A 23015-nucleotide genomic window follows, 5' to 3' on the forward strand; every position below is an offset into this window, starting at 1 on the left:
CTGTGTGTGTGCCTCAAATATCTCTGCAGAACAGGATCAGACTGATGTGAGACTTTCAACATGCTGCTGCGTGGTTTAAGGGTGTGCAACCTCGGATTTGTTTGGACTACAAAAATACTCTTAATAAATGATTTAATAAACGATTTACGATAAAACAAGTGATCAAGAGTGATACAGCAGGTGACATACAGGACAAACATAATCAGTAAATATAGAAAAGATAAGTAGTCACCTTCAGCATGTCCGTACAGGAGTGTATTCAGCACTAAAATAAAGATTAAAACTTCATTAGACCAATAAGGTAAATGGTAAATAAGCAACACATGTAATTCCACAGCTATATACAGAACACCTGTCATCATATACTGTACATGCATTGTCCAGGTACGTGTGCACAAACTAGTGCGTAAGTAACCAGTTGAGTAATAAACTTAACATAATCGTCCAATCTGAACCAAGACAAACAGCAACACAGTTCACGTCTACACAACTACTGATATAAATACTGACAATCACATAGAAAGTCACAGATGTACTCACAGAACAACCCAAACACACCGAGCAGAGCGTGACCCATCTTCACATCCAGCACCGACACTGTCACTCTGGTTCTGATCCAACTTCTTATTTTGTATTGATCAATATTCAGCAGAGAGAAAAGAGAAGTTACATTTCTTAGAAATGTGAGAGCAGAGTTTTTCATCAGCTTCTTCTTCAGAGTGTCTGTGTGACTCTGTTCTTACTTCACACTGACACAAAGCTCAAACCACTGGAGGTGTTGACCACAGCACACTTTGACATATTTACATTTAGATGTGATGTTGTGACAGCAACAATTAGACAGTGACACCATTCACACCTCAGAAGGGTTTTTTCTCTCTTGCAGTTGAAGTTGAGTCGAGTAAAGCAGGGCGACATTTTCAGCTGCAAAAGAGCCTAAGAACACATTTCAGTTCAAAATCAGATCACTACTACTTAGAGAGCACTACAACTTTATGAGAATGAGGCTCTCAGGTAACTTGACTTGGCGTCCTGGGACTCAACTACAGCCGCCCTCGTCTCAGAGGTCAGAAGGAGCACATGCACTGTGTCGTATCAGGTAGTGAGGTTCGGCGCCCCCTGTGGTGATCTGTGGAAGAAGCTTTTACTTCACCTGCACAGTGACTGGGGTCTATCAAGTCCACTGACTGACTGACTCATCCACCTGATAGTGATAATTTATAATAAAGCTTAAGACGTTTCATTAACCTGTCTCTGTATTAACTTAAATCACACGTCCTTATCATTGCTACCTGGTAACCTCACACTGGTACACTGTGTTACCATCCTTTAAGAAGAATTTGTTTCTTATATTGTTAAACACTCCAGAGGGACGTCCACATTTGACTTGTGTGTTGAACAGTTTCATCCTAGAGATGTGAGGTCAGGCCTGAGGGCAGGATGAAGTGACTGAGGGGCTGTAATATTCAGAGGGGCAATTTATCTTTTTTACTGCTACTGCACACACACCGGAATCTAACACAGGAAACATTACTTAGCTTCATCAAGACTTGTTTTTTTTGGCAGTTCAAAGTTGTTGTGAATGCCACATAAATACCATCCAAAGACATCATCTTAAAATACAATACAACCATATTCACAGATGTATGTAATCTCCACATGACCTCTGAACAGCAGACTTTGACGTGTAGCACACATGAATTAGTGGCCTCTCACAGACAGCTTGTCTGGATAATGTACAAACAGTCCAGAGTAGCAGTGCATGTGTGAACTCTGCTGTATGAATCAGATCCACAGTACATGTGAACGTTGGTCTGCGTGCAAACAGTGACCTCACATGTAGATACGTTTCATAGGGCTGCAGTCTATCATAGCTAGCTAGCTAATGTTAGCTACAAGCTGACGGTGCTAACATGTTAGTGTTGGGTTGATACACATGACAGCAACATAAAGAGCTAACATTAGCCATGGTGACTACATAATGCAGAATAATAATGCATTTTCCCATCAAAACAACGCAGTTCATTACCTGTCCATCAGAGAAACAGCCAACATGGCTTCAGGACTTCGACTCCATCAGTCGCCATCTTTGAACAGTTACTCCAACCTTGACTCTGGATTCAGCTCTCGAGCCACTAACGTCTTTTTGTCTGTAGCTTCTCCAGCTCGTCTTTCTTTTCTTGCTCTGTTAGTCAGTACAAGCTGCTGCAGCTACAGCTGCTAATGAAGAATGAATGAAGTTTGTCTGTACTCTCTCTGTCATTCTTGTCCGTTAACAGTTGCAGCAGTGCAGAGTGATAGAGTAAACAGAGTGGCGACACTCCCGTAGACCTCAGTTGTAAAAAATGGCTGCGCTTTTTACCGCCTGCTGGAGCCAATCCCAGCCTTGTCTCAGGGCGAGGGCAGGGTACTCCCTGGACAAGTTGTCAGCTCATCGCAGGGCCCTCACTGATGAGCAATGTGGGGTTCAGTATCTTCAACATGCAGCTCAGCCCTGCCTGGAGCCGGGATTTGAACCCGCGACCTTCCAATGACTAGTCGACCTGCTCTACCTGCTGAGCTGCAGCCGCCCAGACCCAAACATGCAAGCGTAAATTAGTTTTTATTCTGTAATAGTTTTGATAATATGTGTATGGCTTAATCTTAAATACTCTAGTAATATTCTTAGTCTTAATATGATCATGAACGTGAAACACGTTGTGGTCCTGGGGGGCCACTTTCATCAGAAGAAGTGAGCTAGCTGCTAGGCAAATGCTGAACAGACCACGGCAGACCTCTTAGTGCTACCACGAAGGTAAGCTAATGGCTGAATCGGAATTTATAAGCAAAATCACGGGAATCAACAATATGGCCAACTTGCACTAAAATGAAAATCATGAGATGTCTATCATCAGATGAATGATATGGAAAAGAAAAGGTAAATGTGAACACTAAGCTTTTCCCTGCAAAAATGTAAAACTTATAACTTAATGATATGATAATGATAAAAAATCTTCTTGATGCTTCTCTGTTCATCCATCTTCTCCTGGTATCACTATGGAGTGCATAGCACAGTAACTCCTGATCTTTGTTTCAAAATAAAATTTCAATTTCAAAATAAAATGTCCAAAATACATACAAATATGAAAGACTGATAAATACAAAGGCAGCACAAAGGATGCTAAAAAAGAGTCCTTTACATGCAGTAATTACTGTTAATGCCACTTTAGTGAGGGAGATGAGCTTGTCATTTATTAATAGTGGACAGGAAATGTAATCTTGTCACAATCAGCTGAGTGGTTTGAGCTTCATGTTAAAGTGAGGCAAGAACAGAGTCGCACAAACATTCTGAAGAAGAAACTGATAAAAATCTCTGCTCTCACATTTCTGAGAAATGTAACTTCTCTTTTCTCTCTGCTGCATATTAATCAATACAAAATAAGAAGTTGGATCAGAACCAGAGTTACAGTGTCGGTGCTGGATGTGAAGATGGGTCACGCTCTGCTCGGTGTGTTCGGGTTGTTCTGTGAGTACATCTGTGACTTTTGGAGGATTATGTTAAGTTTACTACTCAACTGGTTACTTACGCACTAGTTTGTGCACACGTACCTGGACAATGCATGTACAGTATATGATGACAGGTGTTCTGTATATAGCTGTGGAATTACATGTGTTGCTTATTTACCATTTACCTTATTGGTCTAATGAAGTTTTAATCTTGATTTTAGTGCTGAATACACTCCTGTACGGACATGCTGAAGGTGACTACTTATCTTTTCTATATTTACTGATCATGTTTGTCCTGTATGTCACCTGCTGTATCACTCTTGATCACTTGTTTTAGCTGCTGTGTTTTTCCATCGATGTGTCATTTTACTCAGTGCACATTATGAAATGACTGGATTAGTGCTCAGTTGTTCAGGGAAGCTACTTGGACAGTGAAGCTCTGCATGATGCCACTGACTTCACACTGGAATAAGTTTAGACACTGTAAAGATACTTTAGTTTTGAGTTTTTAGTCTTCATTATGTCACAACACTGTGTACAGTTGTGTGATAGAGTCACTTACAACAGTCTGTCACTCACTCAGTCATTGTGGGTGGTGTCGTGGTGTGTTTGCTGCCACATGCTGTGTTTCTTGTTATGACCTCTGGGAGCTGCAACAGTCACAAGTTGTCAAATGCTTCACAAACAGATGATGACAAATTATTAACCAAACTAAAGTGTCTGATATAATCAAAGTATTCATAAACTACAAACCTCCAGAACAGTTTAAACTCTCTTTGGCATATTTTCTGTACATCTTATATACTTTATTTCTCTTTATTCTCTATGTATGAGTAATAAAATCACTTAACTGTATCCAGCAGCTCTGTAAAGTTATTGTTACTGTCACAGAGTTCAGCAGCAGCAGTATAACTTATGTATAAACCATGTTTTGCACTTTGTATGTATGATGTGTGAACTTAAACCCTTTCACTGGTTTAGACAGTACTGGCTCACAGCTCACTACACATTGTAATTTGAGGTGATTTGTTTCAAATGAGAAATGATCAGAAAAACAATCAGAGAAGAAACGTGAGAAAAGAAGGGCAGAGTTCAGCTGTTCACATCAAGAGATTCATATAAATACATAAATGCTGTTTTTTCACAACAGCCAATCAGACATCAGTTGTGAAAGCCAAATACAGAACTCAACCACAGAAATAACCCGCCTCTGTTTGCGCTGCAAAGGCTCAGAGGTGATAATTGATAATTTAACATTTGTCTTTCATTAATTAAAACCACAGTTAAAGTGTTCAACCTGGCTCTTCAATGCTTAAACACGGTTTTGACTTCACAAAAAAATTAAATACAGTAAGAGAGGTTCTTGACCAAGTTTAAACTAATATGTCTCCAGTATTTCTAAAATAATTCAGTGTTAATATTCATTTACTGTTCAAGTATTTCTGACCTGTGTGTGCTGCACTCTATAAACTGGACTTAATCACAGTGACATTAAGGAGGAGGAAGAGCCAGTTAACTACACAGAGTACAGTAATTGAATCACTGTCAACAAAATCAGTGTTTGACTTTTGTTATGGAAACAGAATAAAGATATATGTTGTATTAACTGATTGAAAAACATTGTATGTTTGATGTAAATTTAACTTTTCTTCATTTTTGTTTCCTTTCTGAATGAATTCTTGAACATTAACAGGTTCAAACAAGGCTGTTGTGACTCTGCAGCCAAACTGGTCTGAAGTATACAGAGGAGAGAGGATCACTCTCAGATGTGAGATCACAGATGGAGGAGACACTGAGTGGGAGTATGAATGGAGAACAACCAGCTCAGAAAAACCTCCAGATCAAAATAAACACAGTATTACATCTGTGACTGAATCCCACAGTGGAGACTACAGGTGTAAGGGCAGAGAGAACCATACGCAGCATTCTTCAACAGGTTGGAGTGATCCCATCAACCTGACAGTATCAGACAGTAAGTCATTAAAAGGCTGTTTCTGTTTCTGTGTATGTTTAAAGTAAATCTTCAGTATGTACTGATGGTGCAGAATGTATCTGATCCACTATCAATACACGTTCAATCAATCATTTTCCAACAGGACTCCTTCCTGTCCTCACTGTGTCTCCATCATGGCTGAGTGCTGGAGCCTCAGTGACTCTGAACTGCAGTGTTGAAGATCCATCTGCAGGATGGAGGTTCTACTGGTATAAGATGGTTCCTGATCCATCAGACAACTACTACAGACTTGAGCTGCTACCTGGCAGCAGCAGTGGGACTGAACAGGATTCCTACATTGTTCATGGACAGTCACTAACAGTAGGATATAGGTGCAGAGCTGGAAGAGGAGATCCAGAGTATTCCTCTTATACCAGTTACCCTAAGTATGTCTGGTCTGCAGGTCAGTGTATTTCTATCTCTTAAGAAACAGATGTTATATCAGCTCTGTTCATCTTGTTTGTAAATGGTGATAAACGAACAGTATCTTGAAAAAGAACATTCATTTACTGTGGTCTTATGATCTTGTCACTCTTCCTAGTTTCAAGCTTACTTTCATACTTTCCACCTATCATGACTCCTGTTTGTGTTTGTCCTTGTATTTGGTATTTGGTTTTTGATTCATGTCTTTATATCTATGTCTTGTTGTGTCCTATGTTTTGTTTTTCCATGTCTTGTGTCTCTTGTATCTCCATGCCCTCATGTGTCTCTTGTCCTTTTAGTTTTACCTGTGGTCTGCCCTCTGTCTCCCTCTGTTTGTCAGCCTTGTTCCCTCCTGGTCTGCTCCTCTGTGCTCCTCCCCCTTGTTATCACACCTGGCTTCCTTCCTCCTCTCTCTCCTCACCTGTTCCTCATCTTGTAATCAGTGTCTGTGTATTTAGTCTTTGTGTTTCCCTCACTCCTTGTCCGGTCATTCTTTTCAGTTTGTCTTGGATTGTCTTTGCCTGTCCATGCTCCTGTCCATGCTCCTGTCCATGTTCCTGTCCCCTGTTTGGTATGTTTTGGTTTTGAATTTTCCATGTTTTAGTTGAACTTTGATTTTTGATTTGTACTTTGTCTTGCCTTTAAGTTGCTAATTTGCCTTGCTGTTTTTGTTGCTACTTTGCTTCTTGTCCTCCTTTTGTCTGCCTGTTTTTTTTTTGCATTCAGCTTTTGTTAAAATAAAGCTTTTTGTTTCCCTTTATCCTTCCCTCTCCTGTGTAACTGCGTTTGGGTCCACCTTCCCTTTTTCCATAGTTTTCTCTTTTTAAACCCCAACCTGACAGAATGACCAGACCAAGAATGAACCCAGCAGACTACAGCCTACAGCTTTGTAGGCTGGGGGACAGACTGTTGGAGGTTTTGAGTGGTGAGGCTGACACAGAGGATAAGCTAAGAGCCATAGCAAGTTTTGATAAAGAACTGTTTATTAGGCCTTGGTTGAAGGAAATCCCATGTGTCGCACTTTTTAAAGCAGAGCTGGCTAACCTCAGCCCCAGCCAAGTTACCAGCCCAGGCCTCAGCCACAGCCGAGCTCCCAGCCCAGGCCTCAGTCGGCGGCCCGGTCGACACCTGCCAGTGGCCCTCAGTCGGCGGCCCGGTCGACACCTGCCAGTGGCCCTCAGTCGGCGGCCCGGTCGACACCTACCAGTGGCCCTCAGTCGGCGGCCCGGTCGACACCTGCCAGTGGCCCTCAGTCGGCGGCCCGGTCGACACCTGCCAGTGGCCCTCAGTCGGCGGCCCGGTCAACACCTGCCAGTGGCCCTCAGTCAGCGGCCTGGTCAACACCTGCCAGTGGCCCTCAGTCGGCGGTCCAGATGGGGTCTGTTCCTGCACCTCGGTCAGAGGCCCGGCCGAGTTCCATACGCTTTCATTGCTGGCCTCCAGCGGGTTCCAGCCTGCACCTACGCCTTCGTCACATACCTCCAGAGCGCCTTCGCCTTCGTCGCCGGCCCCCAGAACACCTTCATGTTCATTGTCGGCCACTAGTGGGTCCCAGTCCACGTCCCTGGCCTCCAGTGGGTCCCAGTCCTCCCGGCTTTGACTCTGGCCCTCCTCCAGACCCCCTCCACCCTCCAGGCTTTGACACTGCTTCTTGCCCTCCTTTTGTTTGCCTGTTTTTGTTTTTTTTTGCCTTCAGCTTTTGTTAAAATAAAGCTCACTTTTTGTTTCCCTTTATCCTTGCCTCTCCTGTGTAACTGCGTGTAACCTTCCTTTTTTCATAGTTTTCCCTTTTTAAACCCCAACCTGACACCACCTTACTGGGTGGAATTTACTTTTTTCCTTCTGTCCTCACTCTTAAACGTAACACACAAAAGACAGATACGATATCTTGGCTAAAACTCTCTAACTAACAGTAATTTTAGTCTGGATAATTAAGATTTTCTTCTGCTTACAGCAGCTGGAGTCACTTGGTTGTCTATCATTTTAAAATGTACTCAAAATTGTAGCAAGAGGTCGAAGTAGAAATCATGATTTTACCAAAAATTACCAAAAACAGAGATAAGGACTATTTGAATGGAGACATTTTCTGTTTGACCTCTTATCACATGTTGTTTTTCAGATTTTAACTCATCAGCATCTCTCACAGTGAGTCCTGACAGCGCTCAACACTTCACCTCTGACTCTGTCTCACTGAGATGTAAGGGAACCTCTACTAAGTGGAGGGTGTGGAGGTTTTCACCTGAGGACAGATACCGGTCAGACTGCTCTGACTGGGGGACAATGACTAGATCAACATGCAACATAAAGGCTGACAGCACCAGTGATGCAGTGTACTGGTGTGAGTCTAGATCAGGAGAGTTCAGCAATGCAGTCAACATCACTGTACAGGGTATGATTTCATTACATTATGTTTTTCTTTGACTTATTACTTCGAACATCCCGTTGTGTGTTGAGGAGGACAGCACACTGACATGTTAAGAGTTCTGCCCAACACTCTGCTTCATCATCTCTCCAGTAATTAATGGTTTTCACTTAATAATCATAGTTGAGTATTTAATCACACTGTGATTTTAACCATGTATAAATATAGAATATAGATTTGTGGCTGATGTGTTCTTCAGTTTTTAGGTCAATGATCACCATTTAAAGTACAGTGTGAAGGATTTAGTGATATTTAGCTGTGAGTTTACAGACACACATTAGACACACAAGGTGTATGAAGATGAAACGTCACATTTTATGATCACTGTTAAATCAGTGACAACAATGTCAAAGATCATGTCTCTATATCAGCTCATTCTCAAGTTCCTCAGCCAGCTGATCTCTGAGTGAAACCTGGTATTCTTTGACTGTTTAACAGATGGAGATATGATCCTGCTGAGTCCTGCCCGTCCTGTGACTGAAGGACATTCTGTTAGTCTGAGCTGCAGATTCAGAAGTCAAACATCTGACTCCATTGTGTTTTTCTATCACAATGAGAAAGTCATTCAAAGTGACAGCAGATGGGAGTTAAATATCTCTGCAGTGTCAAAGTCAGATGAAGGATTCTACAAGTGTCGACACTCAGGACGAGAGTCAGCACAGAGCTGGATGTCAGTTCAGGGTGAGTAGGATTAAAACAATTGCTGCATTTTCTTGTAAACTGTTTTTGACTGATAAATAAATTCAGACAAATATAATTTTCCTAGTAATTCCAGTGGTGTCCAGGCCTGACAGCTCTTCATTTCCTGTACTGTTGGTTGTTGGACTGGTTTGTGGAATTGTTCTTGTTATTCCTCTGCTCGTTTTGTTTTGCTACAGAGCGTCCAAGGGTGAGAACTTCTTCTTCTGTTATTACATGTTCTTTAATTATTCAAATACACACACATACTTTGACCTCATGAGAGAGAAAAGCAGTGTAACAACCATCTAACAACAAGTGTCTCTTTCACAGATTCATGCTTCGTCAGGTAGTTGCAACTCTCTCTCATCTCATGTTGAATGTAACATCAACACATTTTTATGTTCCTATTTAAATGTTCTGTATCTGATACATGTTGTAGACCAGTCCAGTCTGAGAGCACCAACACAGATCATGTGGACTACGAGAATGATCATTACTCCGCTCTTTGCCATTACTCTGCTCTTCTCCACGGTAAGCAGTTAAACTAATATCATAAATCTAATCTTATATACTTATACAGTGGGGTCCAAAAGTCTGAGACAATTGAAAATGTCTAATATTGTCACGTGAACCTGGAAATAATCAGAAAGTGTGAGTCTGAGCATCAGAATATTTCTAGACTCAAGGTTTCTAAAGGGGCAGTGAATGTAACAATATAAACTGTGAAACACTTGACAGAAACTGGATCAGTTGTATCCAAAGACAGAAAGTGACCACACCATCATAAGATCGATATATCAAGCTTCACTCTGTTGGACCTGCATTACATGAAGCACAATTAACTGGTGTATATGCAACACTAAAAGGAAGTAATCAATAATAATTCATGATTATCAGGGATAATTATTAACCAACTGTGCAGCTCTTTGAGTTTAAGTTTTGCTTAAACTGTGGCTCGTGGCTGCAACGCTCTTAATAGCTGGTTGCAGAAAATAATCCTGAAGCACTGTCACTATCTAAGGGATTATGACTGTGCACTGAACTGTGGTCAGAGAAGCTGTGGTCATCATATGAGCAGTTTGCTGGCTGGTCATATTTCTGAACCACGATTTCTGCATGTTGCCTTCTACAACTCCTTGTGTCTGCATGCCCATCTCAACGCGGTTGGTGGACATGATGTTTACTCTCGGTGTCCCTATGCATCCTTTTGTCACCCCCCTTTGGTCTGCTGGGAATGTGACGTTTTGAGGGAGGAGATTTCTGAGACTCTGCTGTGTTTGAGCTGGCAGGCTCAGGTGTCTTACCACTGGATTTGGATGTGACAACAGTTTCCCAAATCACTTGTCTTATCTTCCTTATCTCATTCAGTGGGATGTTTTCTTGCCACATCCTAACTGCACTGTGAGTGTGTACATATGGGTCAAGGTTATTCACAAACAAAGACTTGAAGGTAGGGCTCTTCTAAGGCTGGTGCATTCTTGCCTTGAAAGTAAGCATGCCTCAAACGCATGTAATAATCTCTGGGATGTTCATGACGGGAATGTTTAACTTGGATGGCTGCAACCATTGCTGTGGCTTCACCAGCAGTAGAAGTGAAGTCTTCTTTCAAGGCCTGACAAAGCTCTCTGTAGTCATTTCTGACCCTGGGAGGTTGTGATTGTATGCACTTGTGTACAGCTTTATAGCTGGTCTTCCACACAAGTTGAACTTTCTCCCTCTGGGTTTCATGGGGCAAGTAAATTAGACAACGTTCAAGTAAAAATATACTCCTCAACATAGTGATCACAGTTGTTTCGCTCAAAATGTTCAATGTCCCTAGCTATAAACTCAAGCTCTTCAAGGCAGGAGCACTCTAAGCTAGCATTTCTATGGATATTGACATCCCATGCTGCAGTTCTGTGTGGCTGAGGCAGAGGCAGGACAGCTGTTATCACTCTCATGGAGTTGCAGAGAGGAGGCGGGGCACTCCTGCAGTGATCTGGTCCCCTTTCAGAGGGATGGGCACTGATAAAGGTGTCATGCATCAAAGACTGGGAATTGTGGGTAGAATATCTTCTGGGGGATAAACTACCTGTGACCTCCCTGTCTCTTTCAGAAAATGGGAAGTCTTGTTACTGTTATCTCTGTCTCTCAGTGGAGGTTGAGGAACTGACTTATTTCCAAGGACTTAGGGTCAGTTAAGAATTGTTCACATCTTCTGAATGGAGAGGGAGTTAACCTTCCATCAAGGGAGGACTGTGAATCAGAGTAACGAGAATCACATTGGCTGAAGGACAGTGGTGGGGAGAGACGTCCTGACCTAAGCTTTAACAAATCCTCCTTGTGTGAACAAAGACCTAACTCTGCTGAATGCAGGTCATCTAGTTAGCAAATGGCTTTCTTATTAGCCATCTGAAATTCATGGAGGAGACTAGAACTATGCACTCTAAGGAGTTCTGGCTATGGCATTGCGTTGGCAGACACTCTGTGGTGTAACTTGGGGGGAGCACACTGGCCTAACCAAACTATGTCATGGCCTACACTATAGAGGGTAGCTTCCTGTGGAGAATGGGTTGCTATGGCACAATCTAGTGGCTCTGGGCATATAGATTGGGGCCTATAAACATGAACACAGTTTACAAGCGTAACTTTGTTTACCAAACCTTAAACATGCACTAACTGAATGCAGGGCAGTAACAATCAGAGGATTGTCTCTTAAAGTTGACTTGCTTGAAACACGTGTTAGTAACAGCTAAAGTACTAAACTTCTGTGTCACAGGGCTGGTAGCATGCTGTGGCTCTATCTCCGGCTCTGCTTTTTACTCAGGCTGAAATGCAAGGCAGCAACAGCCAGACATAAACTTTTATGTATAACAGGGCCGGTGGCATGCTGTGATTAACACGAGTAACACTTTAATTGTCATCACAGTATGGCAGCTTGACTACAATGCATTGAATATGGGATATTCAAATGCTCAACTGAAATTCTCAGTATTTCTCCGGAGCAATTTCAACTTGAATTGATAGTGGGAATATATCAAATGTCTGAAAGTGGCCTCCTTCTTGAACCGGCACCTTATCATGGTGGAGGGGTTTGAGAACCTTAATGATCCTAGGAGCTATGTTGTCCGGGGCTTAATGCCCCTGGTAGGGTCTCCCGAGGCAAACAGGTCCTAGGTGACAGGTCAGACTAAGATCGGTTCAAAAACCCCTAATGACAGAGATAATAATCAAGGACGCGTAAGTCGCCTGGATTGGTGTTTCCGGGGCCCCACCCTGGAGCCAGGCCTGGGGTTGGGGCTCGCAGGTGAGCGCCTGATGGCCGGGTTTTTGCCCCCAGGACCCGGCCAGGCGCAGCCCGAAGGAGCGATGTGGGCCCGCCCTCCAGTGAGCTCACCACTTGCAGGAGGGTCCAGAAGGGGCAGGTGCAGTGTGATTTGGGTGGTGGTCGTGGGTGGGGGCCCCGGCGACTCAATCCCCGGACGGTGACTCTAGCCATGGGGACATGGAATGTCACCTCACTGGGGGGAAAGAGCCTGAGCTGGTGCGAGAGGTTCAGTGGTACCGGCTAGAGATACTCGGGCTCACCTCCATGCACAGTCTGGGCCATGGACTATGTTCTCCACTTCTATTGTTGACGCGGCTGTCTGGAGCTGTGGCCGTAAGGTCTCCGGTGCCTGCTGTGGCGGCAATCCCTGAACCCGGTGGTGGACTCTGGAAGTAAGGGATGCTGTCAAGCTGAGGAAGGAGTCCTATCAAGCCTGGTTGGCCCGGGGGACTCCTGAAGCAGCTGAGGGGTACCGGCAGGCCAAGCGAGCGGCAGCACGCGCAGTCGTGGAAGCAAAAACTTGGGTCTGGGAAAAGTTCGGGAAGGCTATGGAGGAATATCAGTCGGCCTCGAGGAAATTCTGGCAAACCATCTGGTGCCTCAGGAGGGGGAAGCAGTCCTCCACCAACACTGTTTACAGTGGAGGTGGGGAGCTGTTGACCTCGACTGGGAAAATTGTCAGGTGGTGGAATGAATACTTCAAGGATCTCCTCAATCCCACTGACATGTCTTCCATAGAGGAAGCAGAGGCTGGGGACTCAGAGGTTGACTCATTCATCACCCAAGCCGAAGTCACTGAGGTAGTCTGGAAGCTCCTCGGTGGCAAAGCACTGGGGGTGGATGAGATCCGCCCTGAGTACCTCAAGTCTCTGGATGTTGTGGGGCTGCCTTGGTTGGGACATCTCTGCAACATGGCAGTCGGGGACAGTGCCTCTGGACTGGCAGACCGGGGTGGTGGTCCCCCTGTTTAAAAAGGGGGACCGGAGGGTGTGCTCCAACTATCGGGGATCACACTCCTCAGCCTCCCTGGGAAAGTCTATTCCAGGGTACTGGAGAGGAGAATTCGGCTGATAGTCGAACCTCGGATCCAGGAGGAACAATGTGGTTTTCCTCCGGGCTGCGGAACACTGGACCAGCTTCATACCCTCCGCAGGGTGCTCGAGGGTTCATGGGAGTTTGCCCAACCAGTCCACATGTGTTTTGTGGACTTGGAGAAGGCATTCGACCGTGTCCCAGAATTCTTCAAAGAATCAGCTTTTAACACAAACTGTTAAGCTGATTTTATTATTTGCAGAACAGAATTGTTGGGTTGTCTCACTCTTTTTGAGCCTATAAACACATGAAATGATCCAGAGAATCTGAAGTCTCACATGATTCATCATTTGTTCCAGTTAAAGTGATTAAACCCACCTTGTCTTTATTTTCATTTCTTTGTAGGTGATGTTTGTCTCTATGACACAATCAGAGGCCCTCAAGAAGCTGAACATGGTATGTTTTATATAAGACAATTAACTTTCGATGATTCACTGATCAATCCTTTAAGATCAATCCAATAATCTCTCATATTCTTTCATTGGCCGTAAAAATACTGACAGTGACTTCTTTATTGGGAACTTGGGTTGTTGGGGAGGGGGAGAAAGGAGGGGAGAGAATGAAAGAGATTCGACAGTAAAATATGATAAAACATGTTGATCGTGACGTCATCCTGAATCTTTTTTGTCGACTTTTACTTTTTTCAGCTCAATAAAGAAATCTGTAGCAACTAAACCAACAGAACAGACGACAACATGAAAAACTCCATCTGTACTTTGACAGCTTCTCTGTGATCACTGTGTGCAGCTGTGCTGAACAAACAACACACAGCATTTTGTAAAGTTAATTTAACAGCAGCTCATTTAAAATAACTATCATATGGTTTTAATCTTCTGTTGTATTTGGTATAAAGAGTTTAGAACATCACATGTAACCACTGAAATGTTTGGATGTTTACATTCGGTACGTTCTGACACCTTTGTTGTTGTTTGTTGTTGCAGAGAACAAATATTGTGTGTGGACACTCGGTACGAGGTGATAGTGCCACTTTAAAGTCAGCTTCTTTTGTAGCATCTGAATAAAAAGAGTTAACTATTTGGAACATGTAATGTATTTTATGTGAAAAACACATCCTGTTAACATACAAGCTTCTTCTGTCATTTTATAAATGCTTGATATTCTCTATATTCCATGTTTTTATAAATATAAATGTATTTTTAAAAGGTGGTTGACCATTTTATGCATCAATAAACTTGTTCCATCAATAAGCTGTCGGCAGTGTTCCTCATAGATTTAGAGGGAACAAAGGTAATATAACTGGAGTTACTTTAGTTTGAAAAGTCTCTTCCTGTTTGTGTCACTACTCACTCTTCATCATGTGGTTTATGGTCGAGCCCGTTCAGACAAATGATGTCCTGCATGTCAGATATCTTCATGTCTCAACATGATGCTTCATACTGTGGAACTGTTTTATATCTCATTTACATTTCTTTATGTGTTTTACTAAACTGGTGCCAGAGGTAGTTTCAAAATAAAAGTCAGGAGACTAAATTTCTGTAAATACTTTTTCTCTGCATAAAATACACAGTAAAACTATTCTATTATTCTATTAAAACAAGAAAGCTCTGTCTGTCTGTGTGTGTGCCTCAAATATCTCTGCAGAACAGGATCAGACTGATGTGAGACTTTCAACATGCTGCTGCGTGGTTGAAGGGTGTGCAACCTCGGATATGTTTGGACTACAAAAATACTCTTAATAAATGATTTAATGAACGATTTACGACAAAACAAGTGATCAAGAGTGATACAGCAGGTGACATACAGGACAAACATGATCAGTAAATATAGAAAAGATAAGTAGTCACCTTCAGCATGTCCGTACAGGAGTGTATTCAGCACTAAAATAATGATTAAAACTTTCTTTTAAGTTTTTCATCAGCTTCTTCTTCAGAGTGTCTGTGTGACTCTGTTCTTACTTCAACCACTGGAGGTGTTGACCACATCACACTTAGACATGTTTACATTTCCAAATGTTTGTTCCTCGTCATTATCTCACATCCAACAAACATAAAATCATTGGATTCAACCATATTACAACATTGATTTTTTATTCAGTTAAATAATTAAACAACGTTTAATCTGTAAGACGTGACCTGTCCTGTGAGCTGCAGCCTGATGAGATGCAGTAAAGATATCTGTAAACTGAGATGACTTTGTTCTGCCTCATGTTACTACAGTGACTCCAGATATCAAATGCTAAAATAAACTGCGGCGTGTCTTAGAGTGAGAAGAACACGTGAAGCCAGTTCTCATCAGTATGACTGAAAAATGTTTCCAGTTGAATTTCACAAATATAGATGTGATGCTGTGACAGCAACAATTAGACAGTGTCACTATTCACACCTCAGAAGGGTTTTTTTCCTCTTGTGCTGGAAGTTGAGTCGAGTAGAGCAGGGTGACATTTTCAGCTGCAAAAGAGCCTAAGAACACATTTCAGTTTAAAATCAGATCACTACTACTTAGAGAGTACTACAACTTTATGAGAATGAGGCTCTCAGGTAACTTGACTTGGCGTCCTGGGACTCAACTACAGCCGCCCTCGTCTCAGAGGTCAGAAGGAGCACATGCACTGTGTCGTATCAGGTAGTGTGGGTTGGCGCCCCCTGTGGTGATCTGTGGAAGAAGCTTTTACTTCACCTGCACAGTGACTGGGGTCTATCAAGTCCACTGACTGACTGACTCATCCGCCTGATAGTGATAATTTATAATAAAGCTTAAGACGTTTCATTAACCTGTCTCTGTATTAACTTCAATCACACGTCCTTATCATTGCTACCTGGTAACCTCACACTGGTACACTGTGTTACCATCCTTTAAGAGGAAGACGACTCCCTGTACAGCTCAGTGCTGCACTGTCAGGACTTACTGTCACATGTCGACCTTGTACACCAGGTGTATGTTATACAAGTTACATTCATACTTTAAATTTCTCTACATGATGTATTAATCCATAATCTGACATCATGATTCATCTCTCCTGTACTGGACTCCTGCAGGATGTCATGAAGCTTCAGCTGAACTGATCTGCTTGTTCTCATGTGTTGTATGATGTTACAGACACACAGGAAGTGATGTCATCATGTATTTAATGTTAATCTTTGTCTTCTGATGAATATTGTTATAATGCAACTGTAGTTTCACTCTGAACCTGCGCTGGAAACTTTACACGACAACAAACTCAGGACCAGTGTGGGTGCAAAGTCACCACTGATGACATTTGTGGAACATTTCCAAGCTGGATGTTTCTCTCATCGGTGTAATAAGATAAGCTGAAGACTCGTTGATGAGGAGGTGTGCAACAGAAAGGAGTCATCTAAACGAAATTACTGAGAGCGGCAGGTGGGAATGTTTGTACTGTCAGTACTTGAAATCATTTCTCTCTTGTTGATGGTTATATCTTACAAGCTCTCAGGGCTTAGACATGTTCCAAACCCAACAGTCAGGACTGTCTCCACTGTCAGCTCAGGTGAACCTTCCTCTGACAGAACACACCTGTATTGCAGATCACTGTTTCCTGTCCTCTCAACGTGGCGTCAGCTGCAAATGACCCACGCGTTCATCTGTGTCAGTAATCTGTTTATTGAAAACAGATTAATCAGTCAGTTGTACAGCTGATTCAAGATTTTAATCTGCACAAGTTATTATGTATGACAGCATAAGAAGATTGATACAAAGATACAAAGAAACACTAGAAACCAAAGACCACACTCTACATTCAGTATATGAAACTTTATCTTACAAAAAAGCAGTACAGTACTTCGAAGTACAGAGCAGGATAAAAGAATCAAAGATCATTCATTCACTTTCAATCAATCATCACACCGAAGCATTATTACTCTGAGAGGGGGCACAGAAGAATAATAGTGCAACACTGGGATTAAAAATTCATACACAATACATCCATGATTTGAACTTGATGTCGAGGCAGAGATTCATCAGGTTAGTTTAATGTCAGTTAAAAGGTCTCTGTCGACTATCTCAGTGTGTGCATAGATTTCACATTAAAGTGCAGCACATGACTTGAGTCACATGTCTGGCGAGAGGTAAGGGAAGAAATGCTTGTCACTGAAGTGACAGAAAACAACTGAGGTACAAAATATTCAAAACAGGTTCAACTTTGGCATCTACTGACACGCCAGTGATCACTCTTGATTGGCAGTGAAACTGTTTCGACAGTGCTGCCGACTTTTGATTAAACAGATGGTCAGAAAGTCAAACATACAAGCAGTCATTGTACCTTTGTAGCTGTGTTGCACATCTGTTTTACCCTTCACTATCCAAATACTAATATCTAAAGTATTCCTTATAAACACATTACACAAAACAACAACAGCGGCCTAAGAAGAAGAGGTAAGACGGAGTCAGCAAGGCCAAATACTTTGCATAGGATGTCAAGTCATTCTGTAGCTAGTGGCACAAACTGCAGATGGAGGGCAGGAAGTGATTGATGATTCGTAGTAATACGTGAAGTGATGCACACGGTTCCTCTTCAAATACTCAGCAGACCATTTTCACACATTTCACCCTGACATCAGGTTCAGGGTGCTTGACTGCTGGAGTGTTGCTGTTCTCTAGTTTGCAACTTGTAAAAAGTTTCCATTTCACCACTTTGCAACTGACCAGCAACTGATGAGGTGATGGAGACTGAAGATCTAGTGGGACGTCGGGCCATATTTCATGGGTAAAACAGCATATTTGATTGAATTGATTGATTGATTGAACATTAGCTTCCGTTAGAAGACAGATTATGTTGGCAGTTGAAGTGCTATCATTAGCTGTTGTCTAACAGAAGCTGATGTTGATCAAATATGCTGTTTTATGTTGAAATACTGCCTGATGTCTCTCTGGATTTTTACCATCCATTGCCTTCAATGTCTCAAATACTGAGGAGCTAACTGTTTCATTACATTGTAATGTTAAAGTTATTTGCTGTAAATGAACAACAACACATAAGAACTGTAGATTTTTTCTTTACGTTTCACTTTTCACTTCCACTCCACACCTGAAGTTCATGCCATCGGAATCACGTGACTGCAAACAACCTGTTAATAATAATGAAAATAAAGGATGGCTTGAACGAAAACACAGACCAACTGCTGTGGCCTCTTCTCTACTGAGTAGAGTGAGTGAGGTATAACAATAGCACCAGGATCTTCTATGCATGAGGTATTTAACAAACCAAAATTAAGAATGCTTGATAAAATACTGGCCTGATAGTGTCAATGTATCAGCTATTAATCGTATCTGTGAAAATATAGGCAATAATTGGAAATGTTTTTGTGATCAGCCAATTAACAGAGAAGAAGTGAAATTATAGGTTATTTTATCAGTATAAGCAATTCATATTGTGCATCCCTGACCAAAATATGAATCACATTACTTCACGGTGTTTGCCGGTGTTAGAGTACTTCTCATTATAACGTGTTTGTAAGTCAAGTAAAGTGCAAGTGCTGCATTTACTGCTGTGAACAAACCAAAAGCTGCGTAGAGTCCGATCCTTCCCTGGCCGGCTGGCTTCGATGGCTCAGTCACTGCTTGAATGCTGGCAGCTGTGACGAGATTCAACAAAATATTAACCACCATCTACAGATTTCTGTTAACAGGAAATGAAGGATTATAATAATACATATTATTATAGCATTAATATGTGAGCATGACTTTAATGTTGTGGCTGATAAAGATGGTAATACATAAATAATAACTTTATATACTTCTGAGTTGTTTAATCAAGAATAATATATCATAACTTGGTAATTGATTATATAGTCACAGTGTCAGTAGTAACGTCGTTTCCTGACAAACATTATAGAGCTGCCCATGTATATCAGAACTGAGCCAGAACCTGAACTTCAGTTGTTACTATGAGCAGATTTGTGATGTTCATCTTGTTCACGACCTTTTCTGAGCCCAGTTGGCTCCATGTTGGTGTTGATGAGATGATGTAGATGAGGTTTGACTTCACAACAATTACAACAAACTGAAACTTTATTAACTTGGAAAATCATCACTCCACAAACTGGCAGCTACCAAGACTGCTGATACTGACGACACACAGACACCACGTGATACTGATGGAATACTATACGAGTGGCCGACAAAGCTGATTAGAAACCAACCGTTTCTTCTTTTTCTCTTCTGACATTTAAAACAAGTCTCCAGCTGCTTCAGTTGTTGAGCAGAAAGCTGCAACACTTTTTTTTTTTGCTGTGAAGCTCCAGAAATGTTTTGTGGAAACTTCACCTGACCTTCCATCAGTGTGGAGTGAAGAGATAACTTGACACACGACGCAGGTGTTCAGTTAAATCAACACTGTTGTACTGTGGGTAGTGCCGGGATCAGACCACACAATACTGATGTCGTTCTCAATGGTCACCATGTCAGATTAAGCAGTCACAGAGACATACATGTCTTGGTTGGAAGACGGGCAACGTGAGTTCATTGGTCATCTTGGTGGAGGGACAAGAATCCTTACATTACTGACAGCAGCGTCCCTCTGTCATAGCACTCTGTCATCCTATTGGTCAACATCAACGAACTCACTGTAGGAGGTGTCAGACTAGGCAGGAGGACTTGTCATCAAGGTGTTGGGAAGCGTCCCAGATGTAACTTCACTGTTCTTCAGTTATGTAACACTGCAAGTCTGTCTGTTGTTCCCAACGTCCACAATCAGGCCCTCGACCACACTGTGTTCAAATCTGCCTGAAGTTGTGTGGTCTGATCCTGGCATGATGGGAAAACAGTGGGGCCTCGCTAATTTGTGTCACTAATAAAACAGTGGCCCTGGTTTAACAGGTTGAATATCAATGTTCATGATGTTGTCCTACCTGTAACACTGAGGTGACATGCCTTGTGGCTGGAATCTCTATTAACGGCAACAACGCACTGATAGGAGCCTGTGTCGCTGAGCCTCAGATCAGTCAGGAGACACTCGATCCGTCCTTTCCTGGCGAGCTCTGGATCACACCAGGCCCGACCTCTGTAGTCTTCATCTTGATATGGCTCAGCCTCAGATGGACTGTCATAGAGGAAAACCGTCCTTAGTGGGTTCACGCTCCGAATATGTATATGCAGTGAGGCAGAAGGCGTGTCAGTACTGACAGGGAAGAGCCATGTCAGCGTGGTGTTACTGTGCTCCACTGCCTGGTGGTTCTCCCTGGTCACATTCACAGTGAACGGCCTCTGACCTGCAGGGGTCAATGGACGAGACACAAACACTGAGCAAAGAAACTTACACAACAAGTAAAGCTGCAGTCACGTTCTCTGTCCCCAGCTACTCACCCACTGTGAGACCGAAGAGGGTCATCAAGAGGGGAGCCGTCCTGACTGACATCTTTCATCAGGCCAACCTGAAGTGGAAAACAGAACATGAATGCGTCATTACTGAAGTTATTCACAGCAGGCCTCTGTCACAGGACCCCTCAGACATTACCCACAATGCTTTTACAGCAATCACTAAAAGGGTATCAGGGCCAGGGCCTCACACAGGAACTCAGTTTTTTAGTTTTTCAATATGCAGAAGGGAGAGTGTCGAGAGAGAGAGAGAGAGAAAAACCTTAATTATTAAACACCTCTTCATGCTTAACTTCTGAACAGCACACATTCTCTCCAAAGTCCTCAAAGTGACAACAGCACTGTGTTTATGAGCTGACTCTTCCACTTCTTTGTGTTCCTCATTCCTCTATTTGCAGAAACGTGTTACACAGTAAAGTTCACCTGCAGGACGTCCTCTGTCACTGAAACGCTTCCAGTCGTGACAGTGTGAGGAACATCACTGAGGAGGTGGAGGTCACGTTTCAGGTTAAAACCACTGCTGGAACTGATCTGGAGGCCGCAAATCTCCTCTGAGTCAGTCGAGGGTAAACTCACCTCATCACCAACTTGTTAGTTTCACTTTAAGTGTCGCTCCTCAGTGATCGGACTGTAAACATGAAGCGGAGCCTCTTTACGCCTCATCTCTTGTCCAAAAGACTAAACTTTACACACCAACACGTCCTCTTTCATTCCTTCACATGGAACTCCTCAGTAACTGCGCACTCTTTGGCAGGAAGACTGAACATGTGTGGAGGAGACAGAGGATCACGTGACAAACAATACAAACAATATGACTCCAACTTGAACTTTTCAACTTGTTTTGACAAACTTTATCAAATTGTTGCAGGAAGTGAGCGGCTGCGTGTGTGTGCGTGCGTGAAACTCACGGACTTGTTCCACGCAATGAAGTAAATTTATTAGGAACGGCAATGTCACCAGACTCCCTTAACAATCACGTCATTTTAAGAGTTGTCGCATCCTGAGGAGAAACTTTTCAAACTTTGTGAAATGGCTACAACAAATTATACATAAATGGTGCCTTCCTGTATATTCGGCATTAAATAGGAACCATTCAGATGTTTCTTTCTTTGCAAAAAGTGTCAGTTTGTGGTTGAAGTGCATCTTTTCTGCTTCTGTGTCTGAAGTGGTTCATACCTCCCAGCAGCTGTTTCAGCTGATTTAAACATTTACAACAAATGCATTAAAGAATGTAACACTGATCATTGAACATATCCAGTGAACACGAACAGGCTGATTTTGGAGAAAAAAAGACTCACCAGACTCCATGAAAAAAAAACCCAATTTAAGACTTGTTGCGTTAGAAGTAATTGTAAACATGCCATGAAACGCTGTCTATAACACGCTCTTAACTATCTAGGCCAAGTTGTTAATTCGGCAAACACCCAGCGTTGACTAGTGTCCTGGACTGAGATTCACAGCCAGCTAAACTCTTTCTGACATTTTATCCAAGGAACAGGCTGGAGTTGTGACAGGATCGAAATTGTGAAACTGAAACAAATACACAAAAGGTTCAATTACCACAAGGTAAATAATACAAGTTTACATGTAGCCTGCTAACGGAGGTAGCGGAGCTAACACACACAGATCTACGGGCAGAGTCCGCGATCACATCTCGCTCGTTAATTAACAAATTATGATAAACTACAGAAGCGTTTGCAATCTACTAATGGAAAATAATGTTTACTTACTCATATTGCCACTACAAAGGGGTAAAACAAACGTGAGGACGGAGGAATCTCTTGCTACGGAGCCGGTAAAAAAAACAACAACCTCCGGTTCGCCTGTATCACTTCCTGTAAAACCCATGTACGCAAAAAAACACATGAATGAAACTACTGCGCCGTCTACTGGTCGTAAAATGCAACTGCAAGTAAAAATGTACACAGTTCCATAACATGCACTGTGGGCAGATGTTACACATGTTAACGTGAACCTGGGCTGCTTTTACACGGTTAGAATTATTTCTTCTTTGCTTTTACAGAAACAGTTAAATGTTGTGCAGAGCCTCAGATGAAGACAGATGTTGGCTGAGGACCTTATTATAACAGCTGTATGCTCCCCCTGCTGGAGCCCGCTGGTAACTACTACTGTTGATGTTAAACTGGTATTTTGATCATAAAACATGAGAAAACACAAACACACTGTACTCTAACTGCTGCAACTGACAGTGAACAGTATGAACATTAACTATTGTGTAACAACAACATGCTCATATATCAGAATATGAATAATAATACGTATGAGGTCATAAAATGTAAATCCTTGATGTGACTTGCTGA

General features: G+C 42.4%; 2 protein-coding genes across 6 annotated transcripts; one reads left to right on the forward strand and one right to left on the reverse strand.

The window, feature by feature from the left end:
• Positions 1-3468: 3468 nt before the first annotated feature.
• LOC119027739 (high affinity immunoglobulin gamma Fc receptor I-like) lies at positions 3469-14724 on the forward strand. Its single transcript, XM_037113170.1, has 10 exons — positions 3469-3505; positions 5180-5458; positions 5583-5882; positions 8022-8291; positions 8763-9005; positions 9091-9213; positions 9336-9351; positions 9445-9536; positions 13750-13800; positions 14052-14724. Exons 1-10 carry the CDS (start codon positions 3469-3471, stop codon positions 14057-14059), a joined length of 1419 nt encoding a protein of 472 aa, XP_036969065.1. The 3' UTR covers positions 14060-14724.
• Positions 14725-14971: 247 nt separating this feature from the next.
• On the reverse strand, positions 14972-22601 carry LOC119027033 (butyrophilin subfamily 1 member A1-like). Of its 5 annotated transcripts, none has more exons than XM_037111848.1 (4): positions 20683-22601; positions 20229-20588; positions 18879-18953; positions 14972-16977 (listed from the first exon to the last, which is right to left on the reverse strand). In XM_037111848.1, the coding sequence occupies exons 1-4, from the start codon at positions 20732-20734 to the stop codon at positions 16970-16972; spliced, it is 495 nt and encodes a 164-aa protein (XP_036967743.1). In that variant the 5' UTR covers positions 20735-22601; the 3' UTR covers positions 14972-16969. The 5 variants fall into 5 exon arrangements, with proteins under 5 accessions (XP_036967743.1, XP_036967742.1, XP_036967741.1 ...); XM_037111847.1 differs by lacking the exon at positions 14972-16977 and having other exon boundaries at positions 17115-18953; positions 20683-21453; positions 22425-22598; XM_037111846.1 differs by lacking the exon at positions 14972-16977 and having other exon boundaries at positions 17115-18953; positions 20683-22224; positions 22425-22598.
• Positions 22602-23015: the final 414 nt, after the last annotated feature.

The sequence above is a fragment of the Acanthopagrus latus genome, chromosome 10 (assembly GCF_904848185.1).
Source record: "Acanthopagrus latus isolate v.2019 chromosome 10, fAcaLat1.1, whole genome shotgun sequence".
NCBI lineage: Eukaryota > Metazoa > Chordata > Actinopteri > Spariformes > Sparidae > Acanthopagrus > Acanthopagrus latus.

Excerpts from the sequence above, each read along its gene's own strand:
- LOC119027739 (XM_037113170.1), top strand. The coding sequence starts at position 3,469 with ATGGGTCACGCTCTGCTCGGTGTGTTCGGGTTGTTCT. Across the intron at positions 3,506-5,179 it reads CGGTGTGTTCGGGTTGTTCT|GTTCAAACAAGGCTGTTGTG; the intron begins GTGAGTACATCT and ends GAACATTAACAG. Across the intron at positions 5,459-5,582 it reads CAACCTGACAGTATCAGACA|GACTCCTTCCTGTCCTCACT; the intron begins GTAAGTCATTAA and ends ATTTTCCAACAG.
- LOC119027033 (XM_037111847.1), bottom strand. The coding sequence starts at position 20,734 with ATGTCAGTCAGGACGGCTCCCCTCTTGATGACCCTCTTCGGTCTCACA. Across the intron at positions 20,589-20,682 it reads CCTCTTCGGTCTCACAGTGG|GTCAGAGGCCGTTCACTGTG; the intron begins GTGAGTAGCTGG and ends TGACCCCTGCAG. Across the intron at positions 18,954-20,228 it reads ATGTCACCTCAGTGTTACAG|CTGCCAGCATTCAAGCAGTG; the intron begins GTAGGACAACAT and ends ATCTCGTCACAG.